The sequence below is a fragment of the Ahaetulla prasina genome, chromosome 14 (genome assembly GCF_028640845.1).
Source record: "Ahaetulla prasina isolate Xishuangbanna chromosome 14, ASM2864084v1, whole genome shotgun sequence".
Taxonomy (NCBI): domain Eukaryota; kingdom Metazoa; phylum Chordata; class Lepidosauria; order Squamata; family Colubridae; genus Ahaetulla; species Ahaetulla prasina.
The window spans coordinates 1,044,901-1,072,262 of record NC_080552.1 but is presented as its reverse complement, the minus strand read 5'-3'; the positions used below and the strand labels follow the sequence as shown (position 1 = coordinate 1,072,262).

The 27,362-nt window shown below is 42.7% G+C and overlaps 1 protein-coding gene across 9 annotated transcripts in view; it reads right to left on the bottom strand.

Moving 5' to 3' along the window:
* Positions 1-25,875, bottom strand: part of LOC131185166 (testis-expressed protein 2-like) — a 69,163-nt gene extending 43,288 nt beyond the window's left edge. For 6 of the 9 annotated variants that reach the window (XR_009152102.1, XR_009152098.1, XR_009152099.1 and 3 more), the window contains exons 1-2: positions 25,694-25,875; positions 4,372-5,705 (exon numbers count right to left, since the gene is read on the bottom strand). Coding sequence is in view for 4 of the 9 variants with exons in the window: in XM_058157403.1 (XP_058013386.1) it covers positions 4,372-5,679 (1,308 nt within the window). In the remaining 5 variants the exon portion in view is untranslated. Of the gene's footprint in view, positions 1-4,371; positions 5,706-8,474; positions 9,053-9,110; positions 9,610-25,693 lie in introns of those variants that run through there. The other 3 variants (XM_058157404.1, XM_058157405.1, XM_058157406.1) reach the window with 3 other exon arrangements.
* Positions 25,876-27,362: the final 1,487 nt, after the last annotated feature.

Sequence of the window (27,362 nt, the reverse complement as noted above, 5' to 3'; positions counted from 1 at the left end):
GGGGGGGAAGGTCGAAAGATAATTCCGACTACAGACATCCAGGAAATATATTCATAATTCGTCTTACCATGTCCTTAGAAACATCCCCACCTGTGGGCCCAAACAAACAAGTCAATTCGCCCTTTTTACAGCCCTTGATTAAAAGCAACAATCCATTGGTGTCCTTGGTCTCCTCTGCGCATGATGCCCTTGTGGCAGCCCGTACTTTTCCTAACAATGATAGTAGATGTTGGCTGTGTCTGTCTTCTCAACCCCCTTTTTATGAGGCCATAGGTTCCGCCCTACCTTTTACCAATAGCACCTCAGATACCGGTTGCAGGTGGTCTAACTCTTCTATAACGGTATCCTCAATTGAAGGTCAAGGTTGTTGCCTTGGGTATGTACCCTCTAACTTTTCTCACTATTGTATCAATGCCTCCTCGGATGCCTATACTTCCTGCACAATATACTTGTCCAAAGAAAGGCTAGGACTTGACACTGGAGGGTGGACTATAATACACACTACTCTATCAACTGCAGATCTTTCCAAACGTTTAAATGGTCAGTTTTTTATTCCTTCCAATGGCTCTATTTGGGCCTGCTCTCGGTGCTACTGCATGTGTCAGTGGAGACATTTTACACACCAAACACGCTTTTGCATTCAGGTTTATCTTCTCCTAAAATGTCTGTTTTTCCAATAATGAGTTCTTTTCTGCATAGAAACACCCCAATACCTTCCACGAACCAAACGGGAGGTGGTTACTACTATGACTTTGGCCCTTCTCCTGGGCCTAGGAGCCACTGGTGCTGCAACTGGAATCGCAGGAATGGTTGTGGCTGACAAAACATCCGCAGGCTCAGTATTGAAATAGATGCTGATCTCAAACGCATTGAGCAATCTATGGTTGCCCTCCAAAATTCCTGACCTCTCTCTCCGAAGTTGTGTTACAAAATAGAAGGGGTTTGGACTTGCTATTCTTAAAACAGGGCGGTCTGTGTGTAGCTTTGAAAGAAGAATGTTGTTTTTACACTGAAAGTTCTGGTGTTGTGCTTGACTCTATGGCAGAATTAAATACCCGATTGAAAGATAGAGAAAAAGAGCGTTCTCAATCCCACACGTGGTATCAGGGAATGTTTAATCTCTCTCCCTGGTTGACCACCCTCCTCTCTGCCCTAGCTGGTCCTCTGATTTTGTTGCTCCTTGCATGTACAATTGGCCCATGTGTCATGGGGAGAGTTCTAGCATTTTTGAAACAACGACTAAACAGTATTGGAGATGATGTCCTCTTGCTAAGAAACACTGTTGAAAATGAATATAAACAACCTCTTTTAGAATTAGCCTCTGAGGCTGATGAAGACTCTGAATCGGGAACCATTCCTTTGGAAAAGTGTACTGACTCCCTGCGGGGTCTCCCGGAGGGGGGATCCACTGGGGATGTCATAGCTTTAGAAGAATATTACCCATCTTAAAAAATAAAAACAGAGGACATATGGATATATCATTTACCCATCTTAAAAAATAAAAACAGAGGACATATGGATATATCATTGGTTCAGGTTTTCTTAGGCCTCACAGCCGGGAGAACTTGACTTGACTTTTTTCAGTGCTACATGACAGACATGATTAATAGTCTTTCCCTGAATTAGGTTTCTATTCCGCTGAACATTCCTGAGTTAGATGCATAGTTTTGCTCTCCCTGATTTGGGCCCCTACCTTTCCCTGAGTTAGTTTTACATTCCTGAGTTGGGTTTCGATTCAGGTAAAATGCATGATTTCCTGAAAACCATGTGGTATTTTGCTAATACGTATACTCTAAACGCTTGCTGATTGGTGATGTTAAGTTTCTATATGCTAATTCCCTCATTGCTGTAGTTACCCCTCCCTGCTAAAACTGCATAATAAAAGAGACTGTTGCGATCTAAGGGGGATCTTTTTTACAACATCTCTTTTTACAACCCTTTCTTCGTGCTCTCTCATTTTGAAGAACTCCTGGTGTGGTGTCTTTTATTTGGCTTCTTTCGTCCTTGCGAGGACCCACTAAATTGTCTCAGCGAGGGCTGAGACCCGTTCCTGCGGGAACCCAGGACAACATTAACAGGGAACCTAGGACAACAAATAATTGTTGCAGACCAACAGCAACAGTGAGAACTAGAGAGTGAGCTGTACTGGACTTAAACCTTACTAATACGGATGAAATGATTGAGGGAGTGGAAATCTGTAGGAGTGACCATGTCATATTAGAATTTGCCATAATGCAGGCACAGGTGACTGAACAAAGTCACAGTAGTATTTTAGACTTTTAAGAGGGCCAACTTCAACAACTAAAAGAAAGAATAGGAAGGAGTCCATGGATGGAAATCTTAGCGGGAAAAACAGTTCAAGAGACATGGTGGTGCAGTTTTTAGAATGCAGTACTGCAGGCTAACTCACTGTCCACTTCAGGAATTTGATTCTGAGCAGCTCACGGTTGACTCAGCCTTCCATCCTTTTGAGGTTGGTAAAATGAGGACCCAAATTGTTGGGGGCCATAGGCTGACTCTGTCAGCAGAGCAGTTTAGCTTAGAGAGGGCTGTAAATCACTGTGAAGCGGTATATAAGTCCAATTGCTATTTATTTATTTATTTGAATTTATTTGCTGCTCATCTTGTCGCAAATGACTCTGGGTGGCTGAGGTGGTGTAGCATGCATGGGAAGCTTGAAAAATGAAATACTAAAAACAGAAACAAAAACAATACCACAGAGAAAGAAAAACAACAGACACCAGACAAGACCAGCATGGTGACAGAAAGAACTCGCTGACAAGAAGGACAAGTATAAAAATAGAAACAGGGTCAAATAATTAAAACAGGTTTTCAAGAAAAAACTGGACAGCCATTTGTATGGGATGCAATAAGATCTCTTGCCTTAGGCAGGGGGTTGGACTGGAAGACCTCAGAAGTTCCTTCCAGCCCTATGATCCCATGATTCTATAAAATAATCTTGATTATTGATTCCACACAAAAAAATGGATGGTCCCAATCCCGAGCCTTCTGTGGAGTTGTGAAAAGCAGATTCTTCACATCAGGTACTAGGTTGGGAGGCAAGCTAAATCCATCCAGAATGAAAAGTTTTACAATGCATTATATTAGGATTTGGCCTCAGTTATTTAGTTATCCTTCTAGTTTGCTATTCCGTCAGTCTAACTTCCGTTCTTGGTGTTTCTTCTGGTTGTTTTTACTTTTTTATGCTTCTATCCAAACTGCTCAGAGCTGTTTTTGCAAGTTAGGTGCCGCACACCAAAGCTGCAATAAACTTGTGGTATATTCCCCTTTTTCTGCCTCTCTATAGCCCTGGCATAACCTGGGGAAGAGTCCACCAATCCAAGGGCCTTGGGTAGATTGGACAATAATTCCCATTATCCCAAGCTAGCAGCCCTGGATTTGGTGTCCTGCCCACCATCAGCTTAAATACCTATAAGTACACATCAAAAAGGAGAACTTGCTCAGGAAGGCAAGGTTTGGGACATGCAGTGGTTGCATGATGGGAAATGTAGTTTGTGCCAATTATGTCAAACAGACAATTTGCTCTTTTGGCTGATGGAATTCAGCTTTCCCACTGAAGGATCTCTGCTGGTCAGGGAGGAAAGTCCTAGAGAGAGTTATCAAATAACAACAAAGTGTTATTTGCTATTTATTGGGATTCTATGCATCAATTCAAAATTATGGTTTATTGTCAGAATTTTCCAAAGAAACCCTTATCCAGTCTTGCTTCAATCTCCATTACTATTACAAATAAATGTTCTAAATTTTAAAAATAGCAACACCTTTCATTTTTCTTTTCCCTTTTCCACCTTAAAACTGAATAATTTATAATTTATTACAAATAATTTATCTCCAAGGCCTTCCAAGTGTTGAGGAATGCTGTGGCTGAAGTATTGGCATGCTGGACAATGGGAAAGGGACACTAGTGAGTGTCAAACAGGCTATACAAGTAGCCTTCACTTTGTGACCACAGGTGGGATTGGCAACTGTCGTTAAATGGCACAATTGCTAAGAAGGCATCAAATGACTCCAATTCACAATTTTATTGCTGACTTCTCCATGGACTCTACTTGTTAGAAGCCAGCTATAAAGCACACAAATAGTGACTGTGTGACACTGCAATAGTCATAAATGCAAGGACTGATTATATTTTCAGCACCATTGTAACTTTGGTTGTTCACTAAACAGAGCAGTTAAACACGATCTGCCTGAATTTGTTTTCTTGAAGAAGCTCAGCCTTCCATCATCGTATCCCTTTTCCTATATAATTAAAGAGTCTGTTTTCTAAAGAAAAGAAGCAAGTTCAGAAGCCAGCCAGCTCTGGGCTTCCTCCCACTGATCCCATAGGGGGCACCAGTGACCCCATCCTACCTTGAGCACATGGAGGTCCCATGGCTGTTGAGGTATCGTTTGCAAGGGCAGCATGCTCTGAGGAGGGGGCCTTTTCTGTGGGGACAGGGCACGCTTTGGCACCAGCAGTAAAATAACCAGGAGACCGAGAAGGAACCCACAGGCTAAGCCGAGGCAGAGGCCGGAGATATAAGGAGGCAATGGGAGGACCAGGTAATTGTAGGCCAAGATGGCAATCCAGGTGAGAACTTTACATGGCACTGGGCTGCAGCACTTGGGGGGCTGGACTGCCCCAAGAGGTGAGAGAGTCTGCATTTCGCCTGTGGCCTTGCTTTTTTTCTCAGTCGTCTCAATCTCCTGGAAGACATCACCATAGGGGCCCTCTTCCTGCTGGCAATGTGGAGAGGGGTCCCACTTCCGCTCTTCCATTTCCCCTCTCCCCGATGAAATGGTCTCAGCCCAATCTGTCTCATGGAGGGGATGTTCCAAATTGCTCTCCAAGATGGGAGAGCCCTTGAAAGGATGAGAAAGGAAATCAGCACCTTGCTGGTGCCCGGAGAGGGGTAATCGGAGCTTGGGGGACATGTTATTCTCATCCCCAATGATTTTGCTGAGCCTGCTGAGTGGCTCCTGCATGGCTTCCGAAAACCTCCTTCTGGTGTCCTCAAACTTGGCTTCCTGAGCCTTGAAGAAGCTGCCCTTGTTCTCTGAAGGAGAATGGTTGGGAGATGATGGAGCAGTCCTGGAATCGCCATTTTTGTTCCTGGGCTGGGTGATTTGTCGCCAGAGATGAACGTTGAGCTTAGAGTCTGATTTGGACAGCGACACCTCGGGCTCCAAGCGAGAAATTTCAGTGGAAATGGATTTGACCAAGCTCAACAAAGGCTGGGGTTTGAGAGATGGACTTTCCCGAGGCTCAATTTCCGTTGAGAGGGATTTCACCAAGTTGATTAAGGGTTGGGGGCTGTGTGAGTTTTCCAAGCCGGTTGATCTCTGAGATGCTGAGTGAGTTGGAGACAGGGAGTGAGAAATGGGGAGCGCAGGTGAGTAATCTGATTCAAGAGGAAACAGAGGAGCGGATGATCCACAGAAGGTAGGCTCTTTGCAGTCATCTTCCTGAAAGAAAAAATTGTTGGCTGAGTTTGGAGCTGGAGCTTCCTCATCATCTAAGGCAAAGATCAGCTCATGATCTTCCCACACAATGTCCTTTCCAGACTCAGCAGCTGAGCGATGGCTTAACCTTTGGGAAGGATGGCATGTTTCTTCCCAGGGAGGGCAAGAAATATTTGCTGTAGAAGGATCCGAAGGCATCTGAGGACAGTCAGTCATCTTTCACATCCTCCCTGGGACTCAGCCTATAGAATAGGAACAAATACAGATGCTGAGAAACCCTAAATTCCAACCTAAATTCCTTCAAAGCACCCATGTTGACCCCTCACATCCCAAAGTCATACTTCTGATGCCATTCAGCTCACAGATTTGCTTTTATCTAGAGATTCAAATTGATCTGAATCAATTTTCAGCAAATGAACCAGCAAACATGTGGAAAACTCTTAAAAATATCACCGGCTATGGCAAACCTCCTTCCCAGGCTGAAGGTAATCAACAACTGGCAGATGACCTGAATGAGTTTTACTGCAGGTTTGAAAGGAAACTACAGCCACCTATCTCCACAACCCCCATCTCAGACACACCAACAACAGCCAAGCCTCCTACAACTGACCCCATTTCATTGGGTTCACAACCCCTAGTGATCACAGAAAAGGAAGTGCAGGACCTATTTCACAGACAAAAGCCAGGAAAAGCTCCAGGCCCAGACAAGATAACTCCTTCTTGCTTAAAAGTCTGTGCTGACCAATTGGCCCCCATCTTCACCCATATTTTCAATAAATCACTAGAGATGTGCTATGTTCCTTCTTGCTTCAAACGCTCTACCATCATCCCAGTGCCAAAGAAGCCCACCATCAAGGAACTGAATGACTACAGACCAGTTGCTCTAACATCTGTAGTCATGAAAACCTTTGAAAGGCTAGTGCTTTCCTACCTGAAAACCATCACGAATCCGCTCTTAGACCCCTTGCAATTTGCATACCGAGCAAATAGATCAACAGATGATGCTGTTAATATGGCTCTGCACTACATCCTACAACATCTTGAGTCTCCAAAGACCTATGCAAGGGTCCTTTTTGTAGACTTTAGTTCAGCATTCAATACCATCATTCCAGACATTCTTCTAACTAAGCTAAACCAGCTACAGGTACCGGAACAGACTTGTAAGTGGATCACAAGCTTCCTAACAAACAGGAAGCAGCAGGTGAAGCTAAGCAAGATCACATCAAATACCTGTACAATTAGCACAGGGGCCCACCAAGGCTGTGTGCTCTCCCCACTTCTCTTCTCTCTGTATACCAATGACTGCATCTCCAATGATCCATTTGTTAAGCTACTGAAGTTCGCAGATGACACAACAGTGATTGGTCTCATTCGAGACAATGACGAATCCGCATATAGACGAGAGGTCGAACGACTAGCCTTGTGGTGCAACCAAAACAATCTGGAACTGAACACACTCAAAACCGTAGAAATGGTGGTAGACTTTAGGAAAAACCCTTCCATACTTCCACCTCTCACAATACTTGACAACACAGTATCAACAGTAGAAACCTTCAAATTTCTGGGTTCTATCATATCGCAAGATCTCAAATGGACAGCTAACATCAAAAACATCATTAAAAAGGACAACAAAGAATGTTCTTTCTGCGCCAACTCAGTAAGCTCAAACTGCCCAAGGAGCTGCTGATCCAATTCTACAGAGGAATTATTGAGTCTGTCATTTGCACCTCTATAACTGTCTGGTTCGGTTCTGCAACCCAACAAGAAAAACACAGACTTCAGAGGATAATTAGAACTGCAGAAAAATAATTGCTACCAACTTGCCTTCCATTGAGGACCTGTATACTGCACGAATCAAGAAGAGGGCCGTGAAAATATTTGCAGATCCCTCATCCTGGACATAAACTGTTTCAACTCCTACCCTCAAAAGCGCTATAGAGCACTGCACACCAGAACAACTAGACACAAGAACAGTTTTTTCCCGAAGGCCATCACTCTGCTAAACAAATAATTCCCTCAACACTGTCAGACTATTTACTGAATCTGCACTACTATTAATCGTTTCATAGTTCCCATCACCAATCTCTTTCCACTTATGACTGTATGACTATAACTTGTTGCTGGCAATCCTTATGATTTATATTGATATATTGATCATCAATTGTGTTGTAAATGTTGTACCTTGATGAACGTATCTTTTCTTTTATGTACACTGAGAGCATATGCACCAAGACAAATTCCTTGTGTGTCCAATCACACTTGGCCAATAAAATTCTATTCATTCTATTCTATTCTATTCTATTCTATTGAGATTCCGAGGTTCCATGAAGTGGGACTTCACCTATATAATTTTAAGCTAGAATTTCTAACTACAATTTGTTGAACTGCAATAGCCTGGTATTGCATATAGCTTAGCCATCCACAGGCATGTCCCCAACTCCATGAAGTTAAAAAAAAAAGAACTTTATGGCTCCTTATCACATAAATCAGTATTCTTACTTGCTTTCAAAATTAGGTCTGAAAAAATGATTTAACAACCAATCCTGAACTCACAATTTTGGAGGACTAATGGCTGCTTAACCAATAATTCTGGTTTGACACAGTATGGTTAAAGTAGGCTAATCTATAATACAGGTAGTCCTCGATTTACAACCACAATTAAGCCCAGAATTTATGCAGCTAGGTGAGAAATTTGTTAAGTGAGTTTTGCCTCATTTTTATGACTTTTCTTGCTATATTTGTTAAGTGAAATACTGCAGTTGTTAAATTGGTACTGTTGTCTCTAGGGATTAGAAACATTTAACAGTTACATTTACTTCAAGGGCACACTGAGGCTTTGACACACATACACACACAAAGACAAGGAAAAAAGAAAAGAAAGAGAAAATGGAACTCTCCAGTTTACACACCCTGGGCACTCTCACCATAAATCTCAGTTAACCTAAATTAGGAAAGGCAAAAATCTAGAAAGATAGAAAGATCAATGTCACTATATTTTTTCTTTTAAGTACCTTTATTTAGCCAAACGGTTTTTTCAGCTTCGTCAATGAGCAGTGTCCGTTTCTCACACGACCCGCATACGCGCCTTTTCTTCATACCCTGCCTGGATGGGCAATTTTTCCTGATTCCAAATTTCTGTCTCCCAAGTGGGAACCTTGACACTGAGCTCCCCATACATGGGCTGCTCCCCCCAGTGAGACTCCAAGGTCTCTTTCCTGGGTCTCTCGCAACCCAGATTTACTCTGCACCACGAGGTGAAGGTACCTTTCAGCCAGTACCAGTCTGCCGCTCTGGGTTTCCAGGCAAATGGCCTGGGAGGACTCTGTCCGCCTACATTAGAGTATGAGCCCCTCCTTTTCTGACTAGGACTCTGCCCAGTGATTCCCTGCTGGCTGCCCAGGGGCGACCTTCTCAGTTTCCTTTTTCTCTAACAGAAGATCCTGCGCTCCGGCTAAACCCCCTTGCTCTTCAGAGTCTGTAGGTCATGGTCCTTTGGGACTAGCAAACAGTCTGGGGGCGGTTAGAAAAGGCATGGAGGGAGCAGGATCCAGCTGTGATTGGAGAAGGGTCCTCTTGCTCACACACAGGCATACACACACTTCCCTCGCTCTCCTGGGCTTCAAAAGTTAAAATATAGAGATACTCACCTCCTTTCCAAGCAGCCATTGAGCTCAAGACTCAAAACTCCTTTTCAAAACCCTTGTTCCAAACAGGAAAGGTCCCGGAAATCCACCCACAGACACAAGGGGTCTGCTGCCAGCAAGGTGGAGGTTTACCCGGGCCTGGTCTGTTGGTCAGGTTAGCTTGGAGTCCCATCTGGTATGCCAAATCGTTGGAAGAAAAATCCAGTCTGGTTCCAAGCTGGGAGAAAGACAGCTGGAAATAAAACAGAGGCTGGCTGAAGGAAAGGAGGTCTCTGTTCATTTGGACGCCAGAAACTTTAGTGACAGCAGCATTTTTCTGGGGGTGGCTGACAAAACGGGGTTGAGATAGGCTTTGTGATTGAGATGCCTGTTCTGTGTAAGAATGTGTCCTTTAATATTTTAATGGCAGTTGCCAGATTCCTATGGGGTCATGTGGGAGTCATGCCTCACTCTACAGGCAAAAGGGGAAATGCTGTTTGTCTGAGCTAATCCTGTCAGCTCCAGCGTCACTAATTGTGTTGCTTACTTGGAGTCTCTTCGCTTATGAATAGATTGGCCCAAAATCTCCATTCCAAAAAAGCCGCCTTTCTGCTTGAGGCTATTTTCCTTTGGTAGGAAGACTGGGGCTGTTTTCTGCCTTTCTTAAGATTTTTCTCCATTTCTCCTCTACAGAAAATATTCTAACCTGCCTCTTTTTAACATTATGAATAAAGAATACTTTAATCTGGAGAGGGGATGGCCTTCCTACAATATAACATTAACATTAAAATAGTAAAATTAATTTAAGGTTAAATATTTTAAACTATAAAATATAAAATTTCAGAAAGATAAATAATAACAATAACAATAACAATAATAATAATAATTTAATTTGTATACCGCCCTTCTCCCGAAGGACTCAGGGCGGTTTACAGCCAAGGTAAAATACAGCAACAACATATAAAATACTAAAAACAGACGTTAAAAAACTTATTCAATTTGGCCCCATTTTAAAATCACAATCAAACCCTATAAAATTAATAAAAATTTAAAACCCATAAAATCAGTTAAAAGATTTGGAAATTCAAGCCAGTCCGGCAAGACGGAATAGATAAGTCTTAAGTTCGCGGCGAAAGGTCCGAAGGTCAGGTAGTTGTCGAAGTCCAGGAGGAAGATCGTTCCACAGGGTAGGAGCCCCCACAGAGAAGGCCCTTCCCGTGGGAGCCGCCAGTCGACATTGTTTGGCTGACGGCACCCTAAGGAGTCCCTCTCTGTGAGAACACACCGGTCGCTGGGAGGTAGAAGATGGCATTCAAGAGGGGGTTTGCAGCAGTAACATGGTTGTTAAGGGAATCTGGCTTCTCCATTGGCATGTAAAGCATGTGACCATAGTGATGCTGCAATGGCACCAATTCAACTGTTGTAATTCAAGAAGCACCTGTACAGTGGGGAAACAGTTTATGACAATGGATAATTGCAATACTTCAACTTTCAGTGTGACTTTGCCAAACAAACTCAGCCAGAATTTAATCTGCAAGTGTCATCTTGAAAAAAAGATGCTTCTCTTTATTGTTGGCTTTTAAAGCAATAAATTACAAATAATAAATTACAGGCTCCTGTGCAACTTTTTCACATGTGCAAAAAGAAATGCTGTTTGTCTGAGCTAATCCTGTCAGCTCCAGCGTCACTAATTGTGTTGCTTACTTGGAGTCTCTTCGCTTATGAATAGATTGGCCCAAAATCTCCATTCCAAAAAAGCCGCCTTTCTGCTTGAGGCTATTTTCCTTTGGTAGGAAGACTGGGGCTGTTTTCTGCCTTTCTTAAGATTTTTCTCCATTTCTCCTCTACAGAAAATATTCTAACCTGCCTCTTTTTAACATTATGAATAAATAATACTTTAATCTGGAGAGGGGATGGCCTTCCTACAATATAACATTAACATTAAAATAGTAAAATTAATTTAAGGTTAAATATTTTAAACTATAAAATATAAAATTTCAGAAAGATAAATAATAACAATAACAATAACAATAATAATAATAATTTAATTTGTATACCGCCCTTCTCCCGAAGGACTCAGGGCGGTTTACAGCCAAGGTAAAATACAGCAACAACATATAAAATACTAAAAACAGACGTTAAAAAACTTATTCAATTTGGCCCCATTTTAAAATCACAATCAAACCCTATAAAATTAATAAAAATTTAAAACCCATAAAATCAGTTAAAAGATTTGGAAATTCAAGCCAGTCCGGCAAGACGGAATAGATAAGTCTTAAGTTCGCGGCGAAAGGTCCGAAGGTCAGGTAGTTGTCGAAGTCCAGGAGGAAGATCGTTCCACAGGGTAGGAGCCCCCACAGAGAAGGCCCTTCCCGTGGGAGCCGCCAGTCGACATTGCTTGGCTGACGGCACCCTAAGGAGTCCCTCTCTGTGAGAACACACCGGTCGCTGGGAGGTAGAAGATGGCATTCAAGAGGGGGTTTGCAGCAGTAACATGGTTGTTAAGGGAATCTGGCTTCTCCATTGGCATGTAAAGCATGTGACCATAGTGATGCTGCAATGGCACCAAATCAACTGTTGTAATTCAAGAAGCACCTGTACAGTGGGGAAACAGTTTATGACAGTGGATAATTGCAATACTTCAACTTTCAGTGTGACTTTGCCAAACAAACTCAGCCAGAATTTAATCTGCAAGTGTCATCTTGAAAAAAAGATGCTTCTCTTTATTGTTGGCTTTTAAAGCAATAAATTACAAATAATAAATTACAGGCTCCTGTGCAACTTTTTCACATGTGCAAAAAAGAAATAGGATGTAAGAAATCCTTTGTGGGGTAGAGTTTTTTCTGCCTCGCCTAGAAATCAGTTAACTTTGTTTTATTAAGTCTGTCCTTTAAAACAAACATTATCTCAGGCATTTTGTGTCTCTGGCAATATCCCCGATTGTACATTTCAGATAGATGATTTCCTTTCTGTAAAGATATTTTCATTGGCGCATGCCCCAAGATCGCGCTAAAATGAGTCTGCAGAGAGAGCGGCGGCTAGTTCCAGCGGATATGGACTGAGGGAGGCATTTCTGGTCTCCCGGGTCCTCAGCCCCAGGGAGATGAACATCTCGCCAGCTGGTAGGTGTGCGGCGGGTGCCCAAACGAGGCCCAGGGCGAACGGTGGCCCCCGTGGAAATCCGATGTGTGATGGCGGCGGCGGTGCGTGGCGGGACCCGTGGACCCCAAGGAGCCCTGGAACGCCCGTGGATCATTGGGCCAGCCGGGAAGGTTGTGGCTGGCGTTTGGAAAGAGATTCGGGGCGAGTTGTGGTCCGAGTGGCCCGAGTTGTGGCCTGCTGGTCTAGGTCTAACTGTGGCGATGGCAGCGTCAGGGGTGGCGGCGTCAGCGGTGGCGGTGACGTCTGCCCTACAGACCTATGGACCCCCTATGGAGCCCCATCCCGAGGATTTGGGGTAGCCGATGCCACGGTTCCACCTTTTAGGCGGCGGAGGCCTCTTTCTCTTTGGGGCTGCTGGAGGCCTTGCGGGGGCCCAGACATGGTGGTGGCGCAGAAATGGCGGCCATCCCAAGTCAGTATTTCCATCTGTTTCCATCTGTTTCGACTGTTAAACTTTGCCATCTTTGTGACCTTCAACTTTGTCATCCAAGTCATCTAACCTGTCCCTGGTGGAAGACTGTGGAGTTACATCTGGCCTAGCTGAGACTAGATTTTTCCGTCATCTCTCGAACACTGTACTCATCGGCGCAATTGTTCCCTCTATCCCCCGCGCAGCCGCATTCTGGACCAGTTGAAGCCTCCTGGTGCTCTTCAAGGGGAGTCCCATGTAGAGAGCATTGCAGTAATCCAGGCGAGAAGTGACGAGGGCGTGAGTGACCATGCATAACGAGTCCCGGTCCAGGAAGGGACGCAACTGGCGTATCAGGCATCTCGTAGCTCCCATATAACACCTCTCCTGCGCAAGCTGCACTGGTTACCGGTGGTCTTCCGGGTGCAATTCAAGGTGTTGGTTCTCACCTTTAAAGCGCTCCATGGCTTGGGACAGGGTTACTTACGGGACTGCCTACTGCCACCAATAGCCTCCCATCGACCTGTGCGCTCCCATAGGGAGGGCCTCCTCAGGGTGCCGTCGGCCAAACAATGCCGACTGGCGGCTCCCAGGGGGAGGGCCTTCTCTGTGGGGGCTCCTGCCCTGTGGAATGAGTTACCTTTGGGGCTACGCCAACTCCCCAACCTCCGGACCTTTAAGCGCGAGCTTAAGACTCTCTTATTCCATCATGCAGGGTTGGCCTAATTGCAATTTTAACATGGGTGATTTTATTAGGGTTTATTTTATATTTTATTAGTTTTAAATTACTGGGTCAATTTTGAATTAGATTTTTAATAATGTTCTTAACGCTTCTATCTGTGCGATTTTATCTTGGCTGTAAACCGCCCTGAGTCTTCGGAGAAGGGTGGTATAGAAGTGTGATTGATAAATAAATAAATAAATAAATAAATAAATAAATAAATAAATAAGAGAGTCACCAACTGGTATGAAGGGAGATAAAAAAAGGAAGCCGTTTCCAAACTCTGTGTTCATATTTATTTTTGGTGTCCTTTGAATACGACTATTGGAAGCCACTGGACAAAGGCCAGCTTGCAGTTGGAAGAGTTGGGGTGGACTTTGCTGGAGGAAATCCTTACATCCCATAGTAGCTTTCTCTCACACTCTCCTTCACAAACGATGCCCGTCTGTGGTGGTTTGCTCTATTGTCTTCCTATGCCTAGATTCAGGTAATTGAAAAAATTCTTTTAGGTGCCTTTCTAAAAAGAGATCATGTTCTATTGTGATCTTGGTCTTTCACTTTGAAAACAAATAAGATCACTCAAACACCAACACCCTGTCAGCTGTCCAGCTAGAGAATCCAAAAAGAGAATCCAAAAATCCAAAAAGAACTCCTGGGACATTGTGCTTCCCAAAAGTAAAACTTTATTGAATATACTACATTGGCACAGAAGAAGCAAAACCAGCTCTGAGTTTCTCACGTGAAAGTCCATATAGTTGGACTTGATTTTTCGCTTTGGCCATCCCCCTCAGTTCATCCTGCTGCCCAATTAAATCCGCTTCTTTTGTTATGGGAACAGTCCAGATCTTTCAAACACCTGTGCTGTGTGACCTTGGGGTTGGCAGCAGGGTCTCATGATCTGCAGGTTGGCATTCCATTCCCTCCCTGACATACCATCTAACCCCCTCCCGATCGTTATCAAGCTGAGAGTGAAGAAGCAACTAGGTCAGGGGTCTGCAACCTTAAACACTCAAAGAGCAGGGGTGGGTTCCAAGTTTTTTTACTATCGGTTCTGTGGGCGTGGCTTATATGGTGGGTGTGGTTTGGTGGTCATGTGACTGAGTGGGCATGGCCAACTTGAAGTCACTCAGGGCAAGGTGGGGCGGGACCTTGCTGTGAGTAACATCAAGTTGGCACGCCCACTCAGTCACATGACCAATGCTGCAGAGACAGGGCGATTTCTCCTGGGGGACAGCCAGAGCTTCGCTGCCTCCTCTTTTCCTCAGAGGTGCTGCCTCCAAATCCTTGGGAAGGGACACACATGTAGGTTCAAGAACCTTCAAGAAAGAAACAGAAGATTTAATACTCACTGCTCAAGAACAAGCACTACAAACTAATGCCATGAAAGCAACGATACAAAAATCCACCGACAATCCAAACTGCTGACTTTGCAACAACAAAGTAGAAACTGTTTCGCATTTAATATGTGAATGCAGCAAAATCACACAAACTGATTACAAAGCTAGACACGACCGAGTTGCTAAATTAATCCACTGGTCATTATGTAAAAAATACGACTTACCTATATCCAAAAAGTCATGGGAACATAAAGTTATAATAATAATAATAATATCAGAGTTGGAAGGGACCTTGGAGGTCTTCTAGTCCAACCCCCTGCCCAGGCAGGAAACCCTACACCATTTCAGACAAATGGCTATCCAACATTTTCTTAAAAATTTTCAGTTTATAGAAAATATATATATATATTTCCCATATATAAAAGGCACCACAGACAGAATCAGCAAGATCCTCCACAAACACAACATCAAGACAGCATTCTGCACAAACCGAAAAATATCCACCATCCTAAGAAACCCCAAAGACAAAATTGAGTTAGAAAATCAAGGAGTATATGAAATCCCATGCACCGCCTGCCCCACCACATACATCGGACAAACCAACAGAAGAATAAGTGCACGCATTGAAGAACACAAGAACTCAGTCAAAAAAGAGGAACCAACTTCTTCCCTGGTCCAACACTTTAAAGTCACAGGACATGATATTGACTTTAAAAAGACCAGAACTATCGCCAAAACTGAACACTTTAACAACAGAATAATCAGAGAAGCCATTGAGATAGAAAAACGCCCACACAGCATGAACAAATGAGATGATACCTCCCGCCTACCAGCCATTTGGAAACCCGCCCTTATTGACAAACGAGTCCCTAACACGAGGAATGACACCAGACCCACACTCACGAGGTCCACACAGGATGTCACCACCGCACATCCACCCAGAAAGCAGACCCAAACCCACACTGATCATGAAGCACGACCAAGGACCAGAAGCCAGACCGCAGCTGCAACATTAGCCATTTCAAACCCCTCCAATCCATACATGCAGCAGACTGACGCCCACTATGAAGATGTAGCATGACCACGAAGCCAAACAACAGCAATGCAGCTAACCAGCTCAAATCCCCCTGCAACACAGACTAAACTGAGCACAACCAAGCCCCCACCCAAACAGGACACACCCCCGGCCAATCAGAGCACAAAAAAAACCCCATCCAATCAGAGCACAGCTAAGCTCCCACCCAATCAGTTCAAACCCCCACTAGCAGTTAAAAGGAAGAAACAGCTGCAATCACACATTGCTCCCAGAAGCACGAAGCTGAAGCCTGAAGATGACGAATGAGACTTCGTCGAAACGTCGCCAAGACACTTCCAATTTTACACGGGAGAAAACCCGAACAACCAAAGACCTACATACACACACCAGATTTCACAGTTGTCGAAAACCAAAATGTACAATTTATTGACATCGCGGTACCAGGAGATTTATTTATTTATTTATTTATTTTATTTGATTTTTATACCGCCCTTCTCCCGAAGGACTCAGGGCGGTATACAGGCATAATAAAAAACCGGCAATACAATATACAAATTTAAAATACAATTTAAAAAACTTATTTAAATTAGCCCAATGATTAAAATTTACCATACTAAAAACCCCGTTTAAAATTACTAAATTTGAGATTAAAATCCCAATTTAAGCCAGCCCCGCGCGGATAAAAAGGTGAGTCTTGAGTTCGCGACGAAATGTCCGAAGGTCAGGTATTTGGCGTAAACCCGGGGGAAGCTCGTTCCAGAGTGTGGAAGCCCCCACAGAGAAGGCCCTTCCTGGGGCCGCCAGCCGACATTGTTTGGCGGACGGCACCCTGAGAAGTCCCTCTCTGTGGGAGCGTACGGGTCGGTGGGAGGCGTATGGTAACAGCAGGCGGTCCCGTAAGTACCCAGGTCCTAAGCCATGGAGCGTAAGTACCCAGGTCCTAAGCCATGGATGCCAGAGTTGAAGAAAAAGAACTAGAAAAAATGATGAAATACCTGGCCATTGAAACTACACGACTATGGATGAAACCTGTAACAGTGTTACCAATTGTCACCGAGGCACTTAGTACCATGTCCAAGAATTTTATAAGATACATCAATAAATTGCAGCTTCCTGCAATAACACCAGCAGAACTGCAAAAAACTGTGCTACTTGGAACATCGTACATCTTAAGAAGATACTTGGTTGATACCTGGGACGCTGGCAGCAACCCGTATCAACCATTAGCACCAATCAATGGTTTTTGTGATGCATTTTTAAATGTTCAGTTGACTGAGTTTCAAGTTTAATGAATAAAGTAAATAATAATAATAATATTCCTTGTAGACTACGGAATATTCCAAAAATCTTTTATCAGAATATGCATTTAACTGACATGTACATTTAGAAGGTCATTTTGGACACAACAGTCAGAGTTCCCACTCCTCAAAAAGTTAACATATTTCCAGACACAGGAAGCCAAAATGTTTCCTGTGCACAAAAGCTAAAAATATAAGGTGTACCGTCACCTTTTCTATCACTTTGCAGCCTTCTCAGTATAAAGAGCAAAGTTAAAAAGGATTGAAATATTTGTCATTCTCAAATTAAATCAGTGAAATGGGAAATTAATCCTGTGCAATTGGGGAAGCTTCTGAAGATCTTTGGATATTGCAAAGGATCTGTCACTTACTTATTTACTTTAATTATTTACCACCTTTATTATTTTTACAAATAACTCAAGGCAGCGAATACTGTATATCCCATACACCTTCCCCAAAACAGCAAACCTGTGAGATAGGTTGGGCTGAGAGCGAGTAACTGGCCCAAGGTCACCCAGCTGGCTTCCATGCGAAGGTGGGACTAGAATTCACCGTCTCCCACTTTCTACATTGGTGTCTTAACCACTAGATTTGGTGCTACCTTTGGGTGCAAGTTTTAAAATGAACAGCACAGCAGGTGCTTTTGCTTTTAAAAAAAGGGTGAGGAGCTAATATTCTGCACTGAGAGGCAAGACAAAGGAGCTTCACAACTAGTTCCCTTTGGCCGAATAGCAGAATAGAATGAGCATCCACTCAGGTTTTTGTATGAGTATTTTTTTTTTAATTGAAAAAGTTAAAAAAAAAAACATTTCCCCCCTTTCCCCCCCCTCCCAGAAAACCCCCTTCCCCCCTCCCTTCCCCCCCCCCCCAGCTTCCCGGGTCAATCACAAGGTATTGTTATACATAAACCAAACATAGAGTAAAATTTTCCCTTCTAATCCAATTAACCTTATCCAGATCTTTTCATCTCCCAACCCCCTCCCCATTACATAAAATAATACTTCCTAATTATTCAAAGGCAATCTGATATTTCTTAATCTGATATCTGTTTTGTAGATAATCAATCCAGTTTTTCCATTCTATTAAATATCTTTCCTGCGTATTGTCTTTTAAAAAAGCTGAGATTTTAGCCATCTCAGCCAAATTAATGACTTTCAATATCCATTCTTCTATTGTAGGTACCTCTTCTTTCTTCCAGTATTGTCCAATCAACAGTCTTGCTGCTGTTATTAAATTCAGAATCAATTTAGTCTCAATCCCTGAACAATCCGTTATAATTCCCAAAAGGAAAAATTGCGGCAGGAACTTTATCTTCTTCTTCAGTACATTTTGAATAATCCACCAAATTCTTATCCAAAAGGCCTTAATTTTCTTGCAAGTCCACCATATATGGAAATATGTAGCGTCATCACAATCACACCTCCAACATTTCGCTTGGATATCAGGATACATACATGATAATTTTTTGGGATCTAAGTGCCATCTATAAAACATCTTATAAAAATTTTCCCTTAAGTTCTGTGCTTGTGTAAACTTAACATTTCTAACCCAGATTTTCTCCCATGTTTCCAACATTATTGGTTCCTGAATATTCTGTGCCCATTTTATCATACAGTCCTTTACCAAATCCTTTTCCGAATCTATTTCAAGCAACACATTATACAATCTCTTTATATGCTCCTGGGTCTGATTTCTAATTTGCTTTATTAAATTTTCCTCCCTTTGCATTATACCAATTTTTTGATCTTCTTTCCATCTAGCACTTATTTGCCCATATTGAAACCAAGTATAATTCCTCCCTTCTTCATTTAATACCTGTAATGATTTTAATTGCAATCTACCTCCTTCAGCATACAAAAGTTCTTTATAAGTAATCATTTCCTGTTTCTGTTCTATATTTATATTCTCTATTGCATGTCTGGGGCTCGCCCATATAGGAATCTTGTAATCTAATTTATAAGAATATTTTTTCCAGACCCGCAAAAGAGCACTTCTCAACACATGATTCTTAAAAGCCCTATCCACTTTTTTTTCATAAAATAAATACGCATGCCATCCATATAACAAGTCATAACCTTCTATATTCAAAATTCTTTCCTCCGTTAAATTAAACCAGTCACTTATTACTGAAAGGGCTACTGCTTCATAATATAGTTTAAAATTAGGCATTTTTAAGCCACCTCTTTCCCGTGAGTCCTGTATTATTTTCATTTTAACCCTCGCCTTTTTACCCTGCCATATAAATTTATTAATCCCAATCTGCCAATCCTCCAAATTTTTATCTTCTTTCCATCTAGCACTTATTTGCCCATATTGAAACCAAGTATAATTCCTCCCTTCTTCATTTAATACCTGTAATGATTTTAATTGCAATCTACCTCCTTCAGCATACAAAAGTTCTTTATAAGTAATCATTTCCTGTTTCTGTTCTATATTTATATTCTCTATTGCATGTCTGGGGCTCGCCCATATAGGAATCTTGTAATCTAATTTATAAGAATATTTTTTCCTGACCGCACTTCTCAACACATGATTCTTAAAAGCCCTATCCACTTTTTTTTCATAAAATAAATACGCATGCCATCCATATAACAAGTCATAACCTTCTATATTCAAAATTCTTTCCTCCGTTAAATTAAACCAGTCACTTATTACTGAAAGGGCTACTGCTTCATAATATAGTTTAAAATTAGGCATTTTTAAGCCACCTCTTTCCCGTGAGTCCTGTATTATTTTCATTTTAACCCTCGCCTTTTTACCCTGCCATATAAATTTATTGATCCCAATCTGCCAATCCTCCAAATTTTTATCTTTCTTAATTATTGGTATCATCTGGAACAGAAACAAAAATCTAGGTAACACATTCATTTTAATAGCCGCAATCCTCCCAATAGCGATAACTGTAATTTTTTCCAAACACTCATATCATTCTGAACTTTTTGCCATAGCAAGTCATAATTATTTTTATAAAGTTTCTTGTTCGATGAACTAATATAAACCCTAAGTATTTAACCTTTTTTACCACCTCAAATCCTGTTATTTCCTCTAGTTTTTGTTTCTGTTGTATAGACATATTTTTGATTATCACTTTTGTTTTATTCTGATTTATTTTAAATCCTGATACCTTTCCATATTTATCAATTGCTTCCAACAATGATCGACTTGAATTTATAGGATTTGTTAAAGTAACCACTACATCGTCTGCAAAAGCTCTAACTTTGTACTCATATTGTCTAATCTTAATTCCCTCTATTTTCGTTAATTCTCGTATTTTATCCAATAATGGTTCCAGAGTCAGAACAAACAATAGTGGTGATAAGGGACATCCCTGTCTCGTTCCTTTCGCAATCTTAATAACTTCTGTCAAACTACCATTTATTATAATCTGAGCTGTTTGCTCTCCATAAATCGCTTTAATTATTCTAACAAAACAATCTCCAAATTGCATTTTCTGCAATTGGCGGCGACCACATACTGCTGGCTCATGTTTAAGTGATCATCCACTAGGACTCAAACGTCCCTCTCAGAGTTACTGTTTTTGAGCCACGTTTTGCCTAATATGTACCTTTAGTTTTCCTGCCTAAGTGTAAAACCTTGCTTTCCTCCACATTAAATTTCATGTTGTTTCAGGGCCCATTGTTCAAGTTTGTCAAGAGCGTTTTGGATCCTGAGCTTGTCTTCTGGGGTATTGGCTGTTCCTGCCAGCTTAGTGTCAGCTGCAAATTTGATGAGTTCCCCTTCTATTCCCTCATCTAAGTCATTTATGAAGATATTGAAGAGTACTGGGCTTAAGACGGAACATTGTGGTACCTCACTTCTTATTTCCCTCCATGTAGATGTAGGACGACTCGTTGGGTACAGTTTGTCAGCCAGTTACAAATCCATGTGATGCTGTCTATCCCACATTTTTCTAACTTACCAAGAAATAGGTTGTGGTCTACTTTGTCAAATGCCTTGCTGAAGTTTATGTCCCCAACATTTAGCTCAGGGGTCTCCAACCTTGACAACTTTAAGACTTGTGGACTTCAACTCCCAGAATTCCTCAGCCAGCTTTGCTGGCTTAGGTATTCTGGGAGTTGAAGTCCTCAAGCCTTAAAGTTGCCAAAGTTGGAGACCCCTGATTTAGCTGATCTACTAATTTAGTCACTTTGTCAAAAAATGAAATAAGATTGGTTTGGCATGATCTTGTTTTTAACAAAACCATGCTGGCTTCTAGTTATAACTTTATTTGTTTCTAGATGTTTGCAGATCTGTTTTTTTATTATCTTTTCCAGTATGTTTACTTACAAAGTCTTGTAAGGAGCATTGCAACACCTTCTTCTTCATCATTTCATCATTCCTGAAACTTGGTGGGATGGAGTTCATAAATGGAATGTACTGCTAGAAGGATATAAATTGTTCAAAAGAAACAGACCCAACAAATGAGGATGGAGAGTTGCACCTTATGTAAGGAATCATTACCAAGGATAGAAATCCTGGAGAGAAAAACCATTCACAATGCTTAGTAAACTCTGAAAAATAAGCAATAAAGGCCCAAACAAAAACAGTATCATGGAGAAAAAAACCCAAGAAACTCCAGATGAAACCAACATGGTTGTACAAAGAGCTCTCTGAAAAAAGGACAAGTATTAAAAATGGAAAGAGGGTCATATAACTAGAGCAGAATACTAGCAATAGACCAAATGTACAAAGATAGAGTCAGGAAAACTAAGTCTCAGAATGAACTAAGGCGATTGATTACTAGACGCTAGCATGAATATGTTAAAAGCAGATCCTGCCAGATAAAACTTATTGCCTTCTTTGGTAAAGTGACTGAATTAGTGGATAAGGATAATCCTGTATACGTAGTATATTTAGGCTTCAGTAAGGCATTTGACAAAGTAGACCACAGCCTACTTTCTGGTGAGATTGAACCAGTGGTGGGTTTCTACTGCTTCGCTCCGGTTCGGGCGAACTGGTAGTGACAGCAGCAGGAGGCTCCGCCCACGTGCCTGGACATCATCACGGACGCTCAGCGCATGCGCAAAAAATTCTGCACATGCACAGAAGTGCCATGTGTGAGTGAAATGAGCGTGCACACACGCACACTCACAGTTCCGAACCAGTAGCGAAGGTAAGTGGAACCCACTACTGGAGTGAACCATGTGGGATAGACAGGATCACCACCAGATGGATTCGCAGTTGGATGATCAATTGCACTCAGCATGTGGTCCTCAATGGAGCTACATCTACCTGAGGGAAGCATGCAGTGGAGTAGCTCAAGGTTCTGTTGGACTCTTCAATATCTTCATCAATGACCTAGTTGAGGGGACAGAAGGGGAGCTCATCAAATCTGCAGATAATACCAAGCTGGGGATGGGGAGGAAACGCTAACACTTTGGAAGAGCGTTAGCATTAGACCAGTGGTTCCCAACCTTTTCTTGTTTGAGGCACAACCTTTTCTTGTTTGAGGCACCCTTGGAAAGCCTTTCAAAAGTTCCCGGCACCCTTATAAGGAAATAGATATTTAAAATCTCCGTAGCTCAAAAGTTCCCGGCACCCTCAAAAGATCTCACGGCACCCCTTAGTGCCGCGGCACACTGGTTGGGAACCACTGCATTGACCCTAGCCAATAAATGGAGAGAAATTTAAGATCAGGCAAGAAAAAAAGTATATTATATATAAATATAATATATATATAATATAATATATATATTATATAAATATAAATATATAAAAGTTCCCAACCATTTAAATCTTGCTGTGGTTTAAGCAAGCCACTGTCAAGATGATGTACCAGCAAGCCCATCCTCCCCTGCCTGCTACTGCAGCCCCCTACAAGTGGAGCAAAAATTTGAACATAGAATTTACTGCAGATAGGACTTGCATCTAAAGATTTCTTAGCTCTTCTGCAATAAAGCTGCTTAGCAGAAGCTGCTGGATTGGTTTGTGTCAGTTTTACCTCATTTACTGGGAAAAGCCTGACATCACAATCAAGAACTACTGCACTGTTTTATTTCCAGAACACATTTTTAAATATTACCTTTCCTCAGTAGCTAATCCTAATATTTTTCTTTTTAAATTGATTGTTTTTATATTGTAATACTGTTTGTATCCATTATGAACCAATTCATGTTTTTAATATATTGGGAAATCATTATATCATTTTTACATAGTATTTTCAAAAGCTGCACTCCGCACAGACCCTGTAATTTAAAGTCTACTTGGGAGGGGAACCCATGACTGAACAGGCCTGCTTGCCACTGAAAACATAGTGTAACTTAGAGTTTGTCTACAATTCATCCTAAGCAATATGAAAACAACATTTTCCAGCCGTTTGCAGGTCCTGCAGCCGAGTGAGTGAGATTTTTGGTGGGTTTTGACGGTTTCCGGTGTTTATTTGTATTTCTGGCAAAAAAAAAAATGCCCACTGGATATAATGAATACATTTAATGACTGTTGTAACCACCACAGAGAAGATAAGAAAAACGGACATGATCATGTGGTGACCCTCTTAATGACTGCTATGACCATAATTCCAGACTCAATTATGGTTATAAATCAAGGACTACCCGTACTATATTTTTATATTTGTATACACTGCACACTGTGTACACTGGTAGGCAGTTAAATTCAAATCACAATTCAATAAATCAAGACAATAATGTAATAAAGCCATTATATACTATAATTCTCTTAATGATCTGCATTAGGTGGCTATGGCGACCATCATCTTCTCCCACCCCCTCCTCTTCCTATCCCCTTCCCCTCTAATCCAAAATATAGATTGTATGATCTTTGGGGCAGGGATTGCTCTCTCTCTCCCTCCCTCCCCCCCTCGCCTCCCCACCCTCTTTTTCTTCATATGGCAAAGAGTCAGATGCAGTGATGTGTCTGTATAAACAATACCAAGCAAAGACATAGATTTTGCAGGTTTACTGAACAAATGTGAGCCAGTTTTTGCACTTAATCCTGCTGGCTTCTTTGCAGTTTGGATGGAACAGTCCACTGCAGCATTTTAGTGGCAAATGATAGACAGGTGAGGGCCAAGAATGAGATGGGCAGCTCTTCCATGCTTAATTCAGCACTATAAATACGATCAAATAAATAAATAAATAAATATTATGCCTGACAATAGTAAATACATTGCCAGCTGACCAAAAGGAACTCTTTTTTAAAAATCAGATGCAACCCCTGAGCACTCAGAGCTGCATGAAGCCTTAAAGCTCTGGGTTTTGACCTCAAGAAACCTCCAAAAGGTATAACCAAACTGTACATGGGATGGGGAATTACTAAATAAAAGACTGAAGATATTCATATTAATTATGTTTTAATTATATGTAAAATGTCAATAGCTAACCAACCCACTCTGAGCTCTGATGTCAGTTTGGCCTCACTGATATTTGGATGGGAGACCACCAGGCAATTCCAGCTTCTAAAGTGCTAAGTTAAAAAAAAAAAAACCAGATGAAAGCAATGAAACCCCCAGCCATACCTGGAATATTTCTGGTTTGGAAGCCTCATAAATCTAAATAACAACCATGACAATGTTGTTAATCCCTATTACACAGAAAGCTATGTGGCTTGGAATCAATAGAAATTAGAAGTCATTTTGCCTTGAAGAAGACAAGGAGTTGAAACCTTGTAACAAATTTGAATATTGTAATAAACAAAAACAAGACTTTATATGTAAATCCAAGTTACTTTTTGTTTTGCTTTGTAAAGCGTGGCCACTCAGAAGTGCCTGGGGGACGGAGGGAGGTCATAAGAGTCAAGAGGACCATCTGAATGGGCAGAGCTTTGATTCAGAACCATGCCTGCCATCTTGGTTAGACAGTCCTCCCCTTGCTGGCAGATGGTCCTCCTTGGACTGGAAAAAGTTGGGCAGCCCTGGTCTAAGTGGTTAATGAAGGCAGGGGAGTTCCACTAATCTCCATTTCCTGCCCCACACTAATTAGGGGGAAGACAGGATGGAGGATCCCATACATTCCATAGTTCCATAGACTCCCCTGGCCAGAAAAGGTGGGCAGGTCCCTCTTTCACCTACAGAGACCTTTCCTCCTCCAGAGCCTTCCCTTCTGCAGGGGGTCAACTGGGGGTGCAAAGGAGGCGCTGCACCTGCCTCCTGAATGGAAGCAGCGCAACAAGGGATCTGCAGAGGGGGAGGGAATGGGGGAAAGCTATTCTCTCCCAAGGAGGAGGAGGAGGAGGAGGAGGGAGGACCAAGTTTGAAACACTCCCCCCCCCCAAGATACAAGAGTGCATCACCTCTGGTGCAAAACCATGTATGCTTCTGAACGGGAGTTTAAAGCCTCCTTTTCTTTTTCATTATTCTCAGCTGGCTGTTTCATAGAGTGAGCATCACATTCCGTTTCCTAAGTAATTTGTTTAGCATGAAAAGTAAATGACATTCAAAAAAAATTTGTCCTCCTGTAGGATACTTATAGTATTCTCTCTCTCACAGTCACATACACAATCCCTCCCTGCTTATAAACCCTTCTCTCTTTTTTCCCCTTTGCAGCAGTTTATCCAATAAGAAGTTATGTCTTCCTAATCTGGCCTCTGAATTCCGCAAAGGGTATATTTGAAGCATACAGCCTGCAAGGAGACTGATATGGAATCCAATAAAGCTTGCATATACCTGCCCGCCCCCCCCCCCGCTCACCAATCTTTGCCAACTCTCCAGGCGCAGGATGGAGGCTCCTTGGGGTCACCCCACTGCGGGTATCCCCTTCACGTGGCTCGGCAGCTGCTGGCCGCCGGATTCTCTCCCCGTTTGAACGGGAGCGCCGTGGCTCGCCCTGCTGCTGTTTGCTCGCGCCTCAACCACCCCAGCCGAGCTTCTGGGATCCTTACGCCGCTGCCGTAGCCGTTCCCTCCAGGGCTGCAGCCCTGCGCTCGAGCCCCAAAGGCGGAGCGTTTCGGATGCCCTGCGAGCTGCCTCGGGTCCCTCTGCAGGAGGCGGGGGCTGCTTGCGAGAAGCGTCAGGCCCCACTAATCTGGGGTGAGCCTGGCAAGTCCCCGGGAGGTCCAAGTAATTGACGGTCCTGCTGCTTGCAGCCTCTGAGAGAGGATGGAGAAAGGCAGCAGGAAGCCCCGCCACGCACACGGGGGGGGGGGGGTGTCTTGCAGGGATGGAAGTGAAGACCGCGGCTGTCCTGCTTCCTCCTCCCAGCCAGGCCCACTTCACGCACTCCCGGGATGGGCACTAAACCCCGCCATCCTTCTAGCCCCCCGGCCTTATTCCGAGGGCCCCCCCAGGTGCCCTCCAGACCTCCCCCCCCTTCCACAGCCTATCAGGACAGATAGAAGCTGATCCAGGCAATCCTGGCGGAAGGGTCCCCTCCCCTCCCCTCCCCATTTGCCCTGTGGGTCTTGACAGGGCAGCTCTTTCCGGTACAGCCGATCAGATCCCTTGCAAGCCTTTAGTTGTTGGGGTTCCTGTTCGCAGAAATGGCTTCCCTGCCAGCAATTCCTCTCCTGTCCAGATAAACGCCAACAAGGGCCTTCCCTTTGCATTAAAATGCAGCTTAAGGAGGAACCTTTCGGCCGGTGGGAGCCATCGCTTGCAAGCCCCCCACCCCACCAGAGAAGCCTCGGCCTGCCGGTAGAGCGGCTTTGCTTCCGAGCCAGAATCCCCCAATGGGGAGGCGGGTTAATCCCCGGGGTTAACAGACAACAAGTGGTCAAAATTGGCAATGCTCTATCAAATCCTGTTCCTGTCAAGAGTGGCGTTCCTCAAGGCAGCGTCCTTGGACCAACACTCTTCATACTATACATTAATGATCTTTGTGACCATATCTCAAGTAACTGTGTTCTCTTTGCTGACGATGTCAAACTATTTAACACCACTGATAATACATCTATTATCCAAAAAGACCTTGATCATCTAACCGCTTGGTCTAAAACTTGGCAACTCCAAATCTCAACCAGCAAATGCTCAGTCTTACATATAGGAAAAAAGAACCCAAACACTAAGTACTTGTTTGATGGACATTACCTTACAGATGACCCCATTCCCGTTAAAGACCTCGGAGTTTTCATGTCAAATGATCTAAGTGCCAAAGCCCACTGCAACTACATAGCAAAAAAGGCTCTAAGAGTTGTAAACCTAATCTTGCGTAGCTTCTTTTCCAAAAACTCTACACTACTAACCAGAGCATATAAAACTCAGCCATATAAAACTCAGCCAATAAAATTCAGCCAATTCTAGAATACAGCTCGCCTGTTTGGAACCCTCACCATATCTCTGACATCAATACAATTGAACGTGTCCAGAAATATTTTACAAGAAGAGTTCTCCATTCCTCTGAAAACAACAAAATACCTTATAC